Genomic DNA, 14271 nt, shown 5'->3' with positions numbered 1-14271 from the left:
GGTAAGTTTGGTATGAAGCTATAAAATTGGGCTGAGACGTCACGATTGACTGCTGAGACTGAATCATGATTGGTCGAGCGTTTGTATGTGAGGGACCTAGTTACCACGGCTCCACTGCACAATCACTACTGCACAGACTCTGGCTACAAATAACATCAACAATACAAGATGGCAGCACCCGTATCCAGGACATTGTGGCTTTATATTCGTGCATTGGGAGGTAGAGGCGCGGCATCTGTCTTTATTTACAGCTATTGATCATCCTAAAATACAGTCATGATCAGTTTTAAATTGTCATTGATTATCTTTAAACACAGTTATTGATTATCAGTTATATACAGTTATTGTTCCAAACTTATGTTCTTAATCCACCAACGTAGGTGATGCCATCATAAACCCAAAATCAGCACAATATTGCGATGAATCACACAGGGCCCCTCAGAGTGTCCCCTACATGCTTGTGCTGCATTCAAGCAAGAGGGAAAACTAGGACAATGCCCATTTATAGCCATCCACACGTCATGATAGAGGTTTCCACATGGTTATGATACATTGCTTGGAGTTACCTTTGTTCCCATTGTTTTTAAAGGCACCACCTGTGCCGAGAGGAAGATGTGTAGCACGCAGATTATGCATGGATGCTGGGCCCTCTGTGTAAAATGTGAACCTCTATGGCTCCTGATGTTGTGAAGCAGAGTGAGAGCAGATTTTAGCTTAGAATTTGCACTTTGACTTATTCATAATAAAACTTGACATTTCAAAATTTTGACTTACCACAAGTATTTAAATGTAATATTTGTTTTAATTTAGATTTCATCTGCTTTTTGGTAAGGTTACATGGGTTGGGTTAAAATAAGTAATATGTATTAAAAAACAGAACAATGGGGACAACAAAAGGGAAACTCATCCAGTCAGTGTAGTATTATGAGTTTGAAACAACTGCTGCTATTGTTCTTATTGTGAAGACAGTCTCAGGCTTCAAACGTTTCTTCTGTGTGCTGACAGGCAGCTGTAATCCAGCCACTGTACCAGGTGCCAAGGCATGTCTTCCATTGATTTGTGGCGTCCTGTAGTGTCCAGCTGGACAATGCTTGGGGACATACAGTACACTCACAAAGCACTTTAATGGGAAAGACCTGCAATTAGCCTGTTCTGACGGAAGTACTCCTGCAGAGGCTGAAGATATGTCTTGTGTCAACAGTCCAGGCTGCCGGTGGTGATGTGATAGTAAGAGGAATGTTTTCTTGGTAATGATAATATAATTATTAGATAATGCTCCATGTCTCAAACTGATTTTATGAATATGACAGTGAGTTAAGTGACCTCCCCAGTCACAAGATGTGAATCCAGTAGAACCGTATTTTCTCAGCATCTATTTTGACATGAAATAGTAGTTAAATGTGTGTGTTAATTAATCAACTGAACCTTCATTAATGCGATAATAAGACCTGTATTTAACTACTTTAATTTACTCTGGTACTATGGTACTAATTTTGACTCACTTATACTTTCTCTGAGTATTTTAATTATTTTCCAACATTTATCTCTATACTTCCACTACATTTCAGAGTAAATTTACTTTTTATTCAGTTATTTTTGTAAAGGACTTTGGATAAAAATGTTTGTATTTAAAGTGCTATATAAATAAAGTTGATGTTGAATTAGTTGCCAGATGTAGATTTTACACAATGGCTATAAGCAGCTCTTACAAACAGCAGTGACAGGGGTCAGATTTCAGTGGTTAATGAACCATTAGCAGTTCCCACAAATACCGATTTTTCTTACTCTAATTTTTATTAATGAACCAATATCTCATCAAAGCTACAAGAATAGAGGAAAACATATCTGTGTATCACAACCTTGTTTTTCCTCTTTCCTCCTCTATTCATTTTCAGACAATCCCTCAGATTTGTCTGGTGTCAATGTCTTTAAAACGAAAGAGTACAAACTCCGGCTGCAGCTGCTACAACAGTGGAATATTACTTAGACACTGCACCATTAATTAGTCAGAAGACTCAACAGCAATACTTTTTATTTTAATACTACAGTTTTTCTATGTATGTTGTATTCTTATATTTTATGTATGTTATTTTTCTCAAGTAGGATTTTCCATACACAACTTATTTTATATAATATAAAGTGAATTGTCTCACATAGCTTGAGTAAAGGATCTGAATACTTTGTCCACCACAACATAAAGGGAGACCGCAACCAGTAAAAATATTAACGTTTATTTAGAAAACACTCAACATATGAAACAGGTCAAATAAGTAGTGTTGTAGTGAGATGACATATATATATATATTTGACAGTCTACAGATGACCCCCTGACCTTTCCGCCCCTTTACTACAGGGTTTCTTCAGTTTATTTGAAGGCAGCAAATCGCCAAGCTGAACCACGTTATGAAGGGAACTCCACAGGAAACTTGGCCTGTCACTTTCATATTAAAAGCATATATATTTATATGGAGTGATAAAACGCCTCCGTGAATCAACACAACTGCATCAAATGAAGGAAGTCATTTTTTATTGTCCTAAAATGCATTTTAAACATACAAAAACAACTATTTTGCAGCTATCTCGGCAAATGCCATGTTATCATAGAGACGTTTATTTCTAAATAAACAGGAAGTTGTATATCCGTCCACCTTGAAGCACCAAGCTAGTTCACGTTGAGCTAGCTCGTAGCCACATTAAGAACAGCGCATCTCACGGGTACTCTCCGTGTTTTCGGGGTTCACCGCCGTCCCAGTGTTTCTTCTTTCTTCAGAACATGGCTCTACTGACGCCGCTGTTCGCCTTCCTGTATCACCTGCCGCTGGTGTACAAATGGCTGCTGAAGCCATATTATGTGGCTTCTCTCTTTATGTCTGTAGCCTTCCTAGCTGTCCGCAAGACGCCCGGCGTCTGCGACAATTTGGACACACAGCGAGAGGACGGCAACCCCTGCGACTTCGACTGGGTCCGTAGAAAATGCTGGAAAGTCTAATGTGCTGTTTAACAGATAGTGTGATGTGGCTGGTCTGTGGCGGGTCTGTGGTTGGTCTGTGGCTGGACACAGCCGTGGATGAATGAACAGCCTGGCTGCAAGGGCCAGGGGACATTAGCTGCTAGCTAAGAGGAGAGGACCGCAGGCCGAACTGCGCTGAAAAAATCGTAAATTCATACTGTTGTGCGTATTGGCAGCGATACACAGGTCGCAGCGCTTATTTTAAATCTTTGCGTAATTACTTAAGCTTTTATTTTTCGTACGGCACATATATACTCTGTAAATGGTGAATTATTATTAACGCATTGTTATCTGAATCACGCCATTTGGTACAGTTTATCTCGCCCCTGGTGGCTCTATTGTTGACGTTTCTTACATCAGTTAGTTGTTGGATTAATGTAAAAGGCTCCTCAGTTGAATATGTATGGACTTTAACGTTGTATCCAAACAATGCTGACAGAAGTCATTGTGTCTCAGACGATGAGACACAATGAACATACATCGACAAGCAAAATGTTTTAAACTTACAGTATTAGTTTATTAGTTTGTTGTGACTTGTCAACATGGCTGAACACAGTAAGATGTGTGACATGTGTGTTCTCAGAGAGAGGTGGAGATTCTCATGTTTCTCAGTGCCATCGTCATGATGAAGAACAGACGAGCGAGTGAGTAAATGTCTTTTTTTGGTAGATTTAGTGCTGTATTCATTTCCCCTGAGCAGTAGCATGCAGATCTGTCATGTAATCATGTGATAATGGTAGTAAGTAAAAAGAAATGTGACTTAAACCAATGAACTGTCCAAACATGGTTCTTAACAGTCCAATGAAACATAAGCTTTGACTTTTTATTGAACGATTGTATTATTTCACTACTACTTATTTCACTGTGTCACTTTGCTGAGAGGTTCACATTAGGACACTGTGCTTGTTGTAAAATATCAGCATCATATACCGCCATACTGTTTGAATTTTAGAAACAGCACTGGTCAGGATTTAAAAAACCAAATAAGCATCATGATCACCTGCTTATTGAAACAGTTTCTGTGGAGTTTGAACAAACACATGAGACATTTCTCTCTGTTGCTTCATGTTAGTAACTGTGGAGCAGCATTTGGGAAATATCATCCTGTTCAGCAAAGTGGCCAATGTCATCCTGTTCTTCAGACTGGACATCAGGATGGGATTGCTCTACCTGACACTCTGCATAGGTGAGTCCAACCGCTATTATACATTTACATCAGCTGATGTCTTTTCTGCTTCCTGTCCTATAAATCCAGGTGTCAGAAACCAGGGTCTTGTTGGTTAGATGTGAATAATGTGTGTGTATCCAAAGCTTGATGTATGTTGTTCCCCTGAGCAACATAGTTGATCATTACCATGGACATGCAATACTGTTGTTCATTTTCTTACCCACCATCCTGCTGTCCCAAAGACAGGTGCTGAAAATAGTCCAAACAAATGTACTGTGTCTTCCTGGTTGTTTGATAAAAGCTACATTGAGCTGCTGTTCCTTAAAAATTAAACAGTATATTATTTAATGAGATGTCTATATAGATAGATGGGTTGTTATGACTGTTACAAAGAAAAGTAACACACAGGAAAAGGAGAAAAGAATATGAGATTAATCCCGGTTCACCACCAACCCATTCACATTTCTAAGAAAGGTGAAGTTAAGCTACACTGGCGATCTCAGTTACATGTATTCCTGGGGCCAGAGAGGGACACAATTTCAAGGTACAAGGTGACCTCTCCTTATCGCTTGCTCAGTTTTGACAATGCAATGTACAATCAACACAGAGAAGCAGCACATCCTCACATTGAGGGTTTGGAACTAGAGAGTGTGGCTATTTTGTTTATAAATGACTTAAATTATTTTCCTATTTTCTGTGTGTTGACACATCAACTAATGGGCTTATTATTGTTGCACTAATTCTACTAATAACAAATATGAAGTCCTAATTCTATTCTCTTCTCTTGTGTGTTTCAGTATTTTTGATGACATGTAAGCCTCCTCTGTACATGGGACCAGAGTACATCAAATACTTCAGCGACAAAACCATTGATGTGAGTAAAAACGGGAGAATTGGTCAGGACAGTTTGACCACTGACCAACAGCAAAGATCCTGCTGTATAATTTATTTTTAATCCTAAATCAACGTTTATGTATGCGTGTGTGTGTCCAGGATGAATTGGACAGAGACACTCGTGTGACCTGGATTGTTGAGTTTTTTGCCAACTGGTCTCCAGAGTGCCAGTCCTTTGCTTCTGTCTATGCTGATCTTTCTCTCAAGTAAGACTCCATTCATCTTTTCAGTAAAAGCATGAAGTTCACTGAGTGACATTGATAAGGGTAACGTCAATTACTTGTGTTTTAGGTATAACTGCACCGGCCTCAAGTTTGGCAAAGTGGACATTGGGCGATATGGAGAGGTCTCCAAGAAGTAAGACATTTCATCTTTTTATTTTTTATCCTCTTCTATAGAATGAAGGGATTTTATTTTGTCAAAGAGGACTGACCAGAAACCTAAACATGTTGTTTAGCCTGGATTTACTTATGTTCTGCAGGTACAAGGTGTCAGCATCTCCACTGTCCAAGCAGCTTCCCTCTCTAATTTTGTTCCAGGGAGGGAAGGAGGTGATGCGACGCCCCCAGGTGGACAAGAAGGGGAGAGCCGTATCCTGGAGCTTCACTGAGGTCAGATTGGACATTACACTTAAGATCTGTGACTCTTTATCAGAAAATACATGGCCGATGTTGTAGGGCTGCATGATATTTGGAAAAAATGCGATATATATACGATAACCTTATTGAATATCGCGATGACAATATGACTTGCGATAAATACACAAATGGTGTTATGCTTTGGGTTCGCTGCTAACATAGACTCCATACAGAAAGTAGCCTATGTAGACACTGAAAAAAATCAAATGCATTATTTCCATTCCAACAACATGGTTCTATTGAAAAAATTCCACCTGGCTATGGACACAGGGACCACGGCCAGCTCTACAGCCCCAGGGAGAGGGCACACAGCCTGGCCACAGCGCCACTAAGTCTGCCTACAGTGATCATTTGGGGTCTTTTCATACATGTTTACAGTTTTTACAGACTCTCTGTGTCTATCATTCGCGCTGCGCACTGCTTACTGAATCGAGCCAAACCTCGCCTTGTCTCTATACATTGTCTAAGTTGACAAATTCTGTTTTTACCCAATCTGAGTTTAAATGGTAAATAGTCTGTATTTATATCGATATTTTCTAGTCTTGACCACTTAAAGCGCTTTATAGTACAGTTTTGCCATCCACCCATTCTATGTGCAGCTCTCTATTACACATCATTCATACACTTTGGTGTTTAGTATCTTGCCCAAGTACCTTTCGACACATGGAATGAGGAAGACGGTGCTCGAACCGCCAACCGTCTGTCAATGATCTGAATATCTTTGATTTATTATCTAGGGCAGCAGGGCTCCCTCTGATTGGCCAAATACCGTGAATGCATGGCACATGGAACACCATTTATTGCAGTTCAAGCAGTCTTTTGCAATATCTATATCGCGCATGTTGATATAGCGATGACGGTAAATTCTACGTATATTGTGAAGCCCAACTATGTTGTCAGTAATATAATTGACTCTGTAACTGGTTCAAACCATGTTAATAATGATGTTATCACAATATCTATAACATTAGAAAATAATAACTTTTTTTTTTTACATTGTTTAATGTTTTATTTTTCTCTTTGTTGCAAATGAGAAAAAAATACTACAAAGTATTAATACTTATTAAATTTGTACTGATGGATAATGAACTTGATGGTCAGGGCAATGATTCATGTCCAATCTTTTTCCAAAATGTACTTAAATGTTATTTGTTGTAGTAGCATTGAATTAATAATGACATTTCTCTGACTGCACTGTTCAAACGTTCAAGGCTAACAGCAAAAATACTCTACACATGTAGATAAAATGGAAAACTAGACAAAGATGTGGCGAATCAAAGTGAAGTCAGACACAACACATCCTCTTCCCTTAACCTGCAACAGTGTCAATAATACAATTTTATTAGAAAAGTAACTAGATGACGTGGACAAAACACATCAGTAACATGAACAAAAGGCAAACAATATACATCTCATTAGTAGTTAATGCTGCTAAAACCTTTATCTTGATGTTCTCCTTTACACTTGACATCCATTGCACTTCTGTCCGTCCTGGGAGAGGGATCCCTCACATGTGGCTCTCTCTGAGGTTTCTACGTTCTTTTTTTCCCTGTTAAAAGGGTTTTTAAGTAGTTTTTCCTTACTCTTGTTGAGGGTTAAGGGCAGAGGATGTCACACCATGTTAAAGCCCTATGAGACAAATTGTGATTTGTGAATATGGGCTATACAAATAAAATTTGATTGATTGATTGATTTGTGATTAATTTAACTTTAGAAACATGTGATTGTCCTGTAGAATGGAAAATGGTCATGTTTGTTCCACTAGTTAAGAATGGTAAAACAATCAAGAAGTAACCTTACTGGCTGCCTTGAGTAAAAGAAAGTACACTTTGCTATATGAGATTAGCTGTTGGAAATGACTGTTCTACCTCCTTAGTCATGCTGCCCACAAAATACATGTATTATTAAAACAAACCCACAAATTCTTAATGGTAGAATATCTTTCTTTAACTAATACTGAGGTAGCTGTCAGTGTCATTTTCTGTTGCCTCCATGGAGAACTAGGTAGCTTGTCTGTTTTTTTTTACTTGTTGTATGAAAGTGGGATAATGTCTCTTGTGCTGTAAAGTGCTTTGAGCGGTTGATAAGACTAATAAAAAGCCTATATAAATACAGTCCATTTACCATGATTACTTTTATAATCATGTTTTGCCCATCTATACTATGGCCTAAAAAATAACTACACTTGCCAAACTACTCAAGAACGCATCTGTCTCTGCCCACTAGGAGAACATCATCCGAGAGTTCAACCTGAACGAGCTCTACCAGAAATCCAAGAAACTCAGCAAGACAAAAGAGGACAAGCTGAGCCAATACAAGTTCCCACCAGTCCCTGAGGAGGAGGAACCAGAAATGCAAGGAGCTGAGGACCACAAGGACGAGACTGAATCCAAAAAGGACAAATAAGACGGTTAAATAAGACATAGCTCAGCTTCTGGAAACAGCGAGTCCAGATCAGCTCCTCTTCGCTCTCCTCTTCTGTGTTCAGTGTGTTCACTTATGAGTCAGTGTGGATCACTGACTGAGATGGAGGTTTATTGAGAATTATAATTATCACAGTACTTATGCCTCTTTTCAGCTCCATTTAACACTAAACCTCCTTTAAACCCTGTGATTCACCATATGTGCAGCTACGGTGATCCTGGCCTGTTTTCCCTGATTAGAACTGAAACAGTGTACACTTAAGAAGAGAAGCCAACTGAGATCGAGTAAACCATCGTTTGAAGAGGGCTGTGATGCTGTGAAGTGCTTTAATAACCCATTTGCATCTCGTTGTTAAAGTGTGCTCAGCACATTTGTGGTGGTTAAAGCTGTGAAGCCCATGTGACTGCTCATTAGAGTCAGCTGAGTTCTTACTAATTGACAATGAGGTAGCAGTGAATGTGATGCTACTTTGTTTGTTCTTGATTTAGATTTTTTTTTATGCAACTAATTTAATTCAGAGTAGATATGATTTTTTAAAAATCCTTTTATGACTAACTTTATATTTATGTTAACCATGTGATAACCTCTGGAACACAACGTAGGCTGTGTATGACTTACAGTTCCTTTGCAGTGTTTAAACATTCCCATCCCCTTGTGGTTTGAAATGAGACACAATAACATCAACACATCTGCACGAGTCAGGTTGTGTTACTCATGTTTACTAAGATTTGGACCCAGTGTCCATTAATCTTCATAGGCTTCACCGTCACATGTCATGTTGCCGCCTCTATTCTTTTCAAGTGAGAAAATGTCTCCCACATTAACCATCAATGTATGGCAAGAATATTGGCAACATGACATCTGAGCTGAAGACAGTCATGTTGTATTGTGTTTGAGATGCAAAATACACTGAATAATAATAATAATAATAATAATATTTTTAATATAATTTTTAATTCATTATCATTTGTAGACCATGTCACAAAGTCGGAGTTACAAGAGCTTAATGCAGGACAGCAAATTCAAATGAATATATTATTGTTAATGTTACTGACGAGGTACAGAGTGTAGAAGCGAGCAGGGCTTATGCCTCAGCATCAACTTGCAATCACATCTCCAGGTCTGAACAAGGCCTGTGTGTTTTTCCAAAGTCTTACTCTCATTTTAAAGTCATGTTGGCCAATCAAAACAATGCATTCTAATTGGCTGAATACATCTGTGGTTCTCTAGATTTGTACAATGGTGAAATGAGAGCATGTTGGCAGCTTCAGACCGAGATTCTTTTTATAGTGAGACACCATCACATTCCAGGATTGTCTGAGACACTTGACATCCAGTTACGTTTTGTTATTTTTATGAAATATCCTTTACTCTGTGATTAACCAGAAATGCTGGTGAGCTTCTTCTGGTCTCTTTGAACCAGATGGAGGTTTCGTTGCATTACCATTAGATTCCTATGAAGTATTTAGAGCTTTTGATGCACTGTTTAGATTTGATTTTAGCTTACACTGATGGTTTATCCTGTCATTATTTTGTTATTCACACATATTGACCTTTTTGCCATGTTACATTTCATTTGAGTTGCATTCCAAGACTTGTATTTGCTCCTTTACCTGATGGAGAAAACTGCTGGAAACTCCTCACAAGTCTGAATTGTTTAGTTGTCCTTGCTATTAAAAATGTGCACATGGAGAGTTTATATGCTGCATTCATTCTTCACATGAATAAGAGTTGGACCTTTCTGCTGAACTGTCCCATGTCCACATCACACTGAGCTGCCAGGAAATAGAAAGTTGTGTACAGTTACAGGATAAAGAAAAAACTAATAGAAACACATCATAATAATAATAATAATAATAATATACTTAAACAGCAGGTAAAAGCCACTATAACTAGCTTGTTTATATCAGTCACAACATCTCAGCCTTTTTCTATATCAACAAATAATTAAACCGAGAAACATGAACACGTGTGATAAGAACTATCTAAAATGACAGAAACAATCTTTGAAACACATTTTTTAAATGTGGACTTTGACAGTTATTGTTTGGACCATGTCCTAGTGGCCTTTTTTTATGAACTATATTGCAGCCAACCACCAGGGGGAGATCCAGATGATTTGGCTTCACTTTTGGGAAAATGTCATAATGCCAGAACAAAGCACATGGAAACCCTATGTAGAGCTGATTGCTTCTGCAATCTGGTGATAATTTTCTGTGACTTTATCACTACATGTAATAATAATAATAACTTTATTTGTATAGCACTTTTCAATACAAACAAAGTGCTTTACAGCAGGCAGAATTAAACAATACAACTTAAAAACATGAGCAAAGGCATTTATAAAAAAATAGTTTTTAACCCTAACTGTGTAAGCCAGAGGATCTCAGGCTGCGTCCTGGCTCATAGGGGGATAAAAGATCAGAAATGTATCCAGGGGACAGACCATGCCTGGTTCCAAAAGTAATTTAAAAAACAATCCTAAACCGAACAGGTAGCCAGTGAAGCGATGCTAAAACCGGGATGATATGATCACATTTCCTGGAACAGGTTCAAAGCTGTGCTGCAGCATTCTGGACTAACTGTATCTGTGGATTGTTTTGTTATTCAGGTCAGTGTAAAGTGCATTACAGTAGTTGAAGCCAGCGATAATATAAAAGCGTGGATTAATTTCTCCATCTGATACTGAAATAAAAGACCTGATCTTAGCAATATTTCATAACTGATAACATGGTTGAACGACATTCTTGGTGTCTGTCTATTTGTGCAGTGTTGCAATGTTTGATTGAGACTGATGGGAATGTAGAGCTCTGTATCACCTATGTAGCAGTGAAAGTGGATCTTATGTTTGCAGGTTAAACCACAGAGGGCAAACATGTATATAGAGAATAAAATTAGGCCAAGGATTGAGCCCTGGTGGACACCATACAGTAGGCTTGAGGGGGAGGAAGCAGAGCCAGAGATTGATACGGAAAAGGTTCTTTCTGGTAAATAGGTCCTGAACCAGTCTAGGGCCCCACCGGTGATTCCTGCCCACCTTTCCAGTCTGTCAATTAAAATATGGTGATCCACTGCATCAAATGCTGCACTGAGATCTAAAAGAACTAAAATGGAGGATTGAGTTTGAATATTTTTTCACTTTGGTGACATGCATGAATTTGAGCAGTAAGGGACAGTAAAGTGAATGAGCTGAACTACACCAATCTTCACAGGGATTGTTTCATCCTTCTGCAATCTAAAACGCCAGCAGGGTAACTTTAAGGATGATATAATAACAGCTATACACTCAAGAAGGGCGACCTGTTTGACAGTGACAGTTTTCATTTGCGCCACTCACCTCCACTTCAGAGGTGAATACCTCAAATTCTCAGCACATAGAAGTGAAACACTGGAGCATTGAAGCGTGTTTGATTTGGGTCTTTTAAATACTTGATTAACAAATAAACAAAAGTAGCAAAATAAAGAACAAGCTGTGTTCCACCTCTTTGTTTAAGGTTTATTATCAATCCCCCCCAGCCCCGCCACCACATACATACATCCACAAACACACTCACACACACTTATTAAGCTGTACAATCCACATATTTGGCATTTCTTTCATTTGTATTTCAGTTTCCCAGCTATGTCTTAGGAACTGTGCCAAAACTGTGCTATCTAACATACACCTCTAGCCCCCTGTCCTCATCCACCAGGCATTCTGCTCAGACAAAGAGCTGTCCTCCAACTGGACACAAGTTACAGCAGAATGAAGAACAAAGCTGAATTAGAAGACACATTTCCTGAAAACATCCCTCTCTCTGACGCTAGAGTGTGCTTCATTTATTTGATATAACTGGTCATATTCTGTCCAATACTGAGTAATGTGTTGTTCCTTGTTTGTATTTCAATCTGGACAAAGACAACCTGGCCATAGATAGACTTAAAGAGAAAATGGCCTTGTCTGCCATTACAAAGGGATGACATAGTTACATCATCGTGATGACATAGTTACATAAAGGTTGCTGGTTCAGGGGCCATTAATTAATCTTATGCAAATTCTCAGCAAAAAAACTAAATGTAGACAAGATCTCACTAAACGGGGCAAAAAAACAAACAAGAAGGCTGGTGTAATTAGTTTCAAAGTCAGATTTAGGTTGTGCTGTAAACTTAATGTGGAACTAAATCTCAGTTTAAAGGGTGCAACGCACTGCGAGAGCTTACACCCATCCAGCTGTCAGCTACAACCACAGCTGGAAGTGGGCAAGGGAAAGTGAGCAGGCAAACACAGGATAGTTAACATTTAGCGGGGGACAGGAAGAAGCCTTACCACACTGTTTCACAAAGGTCGACCACTTCATCAAAACTTGAGCAAACATTTTCCATCACTGAAGACATGTTCTCTTACTAGATGCCTTATCTGTAAACGTTTAGAGTTAAGATCCTTTCCCATGGCATATTTACATCGGATTTAAACCTTTTTTAGCCCAACTAAGTTTGTGTAATCTTCTTTTTAAGTGTATCTCGAACACCTTCTCTGACAAATGAGGTTTAATTTTAAAATGTTTGGAGCCCAGAGGAAATTCACACACCCTGTTCACACTTTAAATATAACAACAGTATTAAGGCCACTGTTTCAATACTGCGCAGTATAAATTGACAGCCAAGAAATGCTAAAACATGGACATTCAATTATAGAAAGTCAATTCAGTTTCAGATTAATGCACTTTATTGTCCAGATAGAGGGTTTCCTTCTGATATAAGTCCTGTCTCTATTTGCTAATTTTGAGTGTAGGTGAATTCATGCAGACAAGTTTGGGGAAATCTAAGTCCTCAGATGATGGACTTAGTCAATAAGTTCCATCCGTCTTGTCTTAGTGGAAAGAGGAGACAACTATATATTCAAACTGAAAAGGGCGGAACGAGGAGATGTCATGGGCGGCGATGGCTTCGTTATGTCCACGGTCTGTAAAACAGGCGGCACACACACATACACAAGAAAGTAATAAAGTGCATTTTTAATGCCGCCCTCAAATGGTGTCGTGTTTACCACATTTAAGAGAACAGCCCATATGACGACCACCCTCTTCTTAAACAGAAAGTTAACGTTCTTAATTCTTGTCAGCTTTTTTTTTGTAATTCTATAATATGTCGAAGGAAAATCTGGATATTCCAACAGTTGTATCTCTCTCACATTATGTCTTTGTATTTCTGGCATATAGTTACTTGCTAGCTTGCTGAATTGTTAGCCACTGTGGCTTCTAGATGCTGCCAGTTAATAGACATGTTAATAGAAGTGACCATGCTGCTGTTGCCTAGCAACAGTGTTTGGACAAATGAACCACTTGATCACTAAACACACCATGCACACTAACTGTTCCATTTGAAGGCAGCATACACCGAGTGAGCAAAGTAGCCGGTAAATATACTGGCAGGCATCAATTATGGTCATATTTTGATCGTCATTTACTGTGGATGGATAACGGCCCAACACCACTACCCTGTTCAAATTCATGCACTGTGCCAGTGGTCAATTTATACTTTGTACACAGTGTACTTCATATGTGTGAAATTAAGTATCTGATTTGAGACAAAGCAAGTGACTTTGGTTTTCGTGACTTATTTAAGTTTTGAAAAAATACGATTTATTTTTGTAATGACTTTTACTCATTCAATTTATTTAATTAACTTCCTTCTGCAAGTCTGTCTTCATGCATGAGCTCAGCCAGACTGACCACTGATCTGTTCTGAGCTGGATATGTAACTAAGGCCCTTCTCATCAGGTTGTACAGTCAGGTCGATGAAGAGTCCTGCTTGTTCCAGAGAATCATAAAGGAAACTTGCAGCGGAAAGTTTATGATGCCATCTCCACCTCTGAGCTCTGCAGGCAGATCCTTCCACCTTGTGGATTGGTTTTGCTCTGATGTAAACTGTCAGTTGTGAGACCTTATACAGACGGGTGGCGTTTTTCGGTCCTTTCCAATCAAAAGAATTAACCGATGTTGAATCAAGAGAATTGGGAGGAACCTGAGCTAAACTTCAAGTATATGTCAAAGTGATATTTAATCTCCAAACACCTTGTCGGAAACCTTTTCTCCATGTTTTAACATTTAATTCATGAAATCTCATCCGTTTCATCAGTAGCCTTAATATTCAGTGAA

The 14271-nt window shown here is 38.7% G+C and overlaps 1 protein-coding gene across 1 annotated transcript; it reads left to right on the top strand.

Moving 5' to 3' along the window:
• The first annotated feature begins 2648 nt into the window (after positions 1 to 2648).
• On the top strand, positions 2649 to 8801 carry tmx2b (thioredoxin-related transmembrane protein 2b). The gene is made up of 8 exons (XM_034607477.1): positions 2649 to 2962; positions 3594 to 3654; positions 4083 to 4196; positions 4976 to 5052; positions 5172 to 5278; positions 5364 to 5429; positions 5554 to 5683; positions 7937 to 8801. Exons 1-8 carry the CDS (start codon positions 2774 to 2776, stop codon positions 8114 to 8116), a joined length of 924 nt encoding a protein of 307 aa, XP_034463368.1. The 5' UTR covers positions 2649 to 2773; the 3' UTR covers positions 8117 to 8801.
• Positions 8802 to 14271: the final 5470 nt, after the last annotated feature.

Source organism: Hippoglossus hippoglossus, chromosome 1 (assembly GCF_009819705.1).
Source record: "Hippoglossus hippoglossus isolate fHipHip1 chromosome 1, fHipHip1.pri, whole genome shotgun sequence".
In the NCBI taxonomy this organism is placed as follows: Eukaryota; Metazoa; Chordata; class Actinopteri; order Pleuronectiformes; family Pleuronectidae; genus Hippoglossus; species Hippoglossus hippoglossus.
Note: the sequence above shows the minus strand (reverse complement) of the source record. Positions and strands in the feature narration are given on the sequence as shown.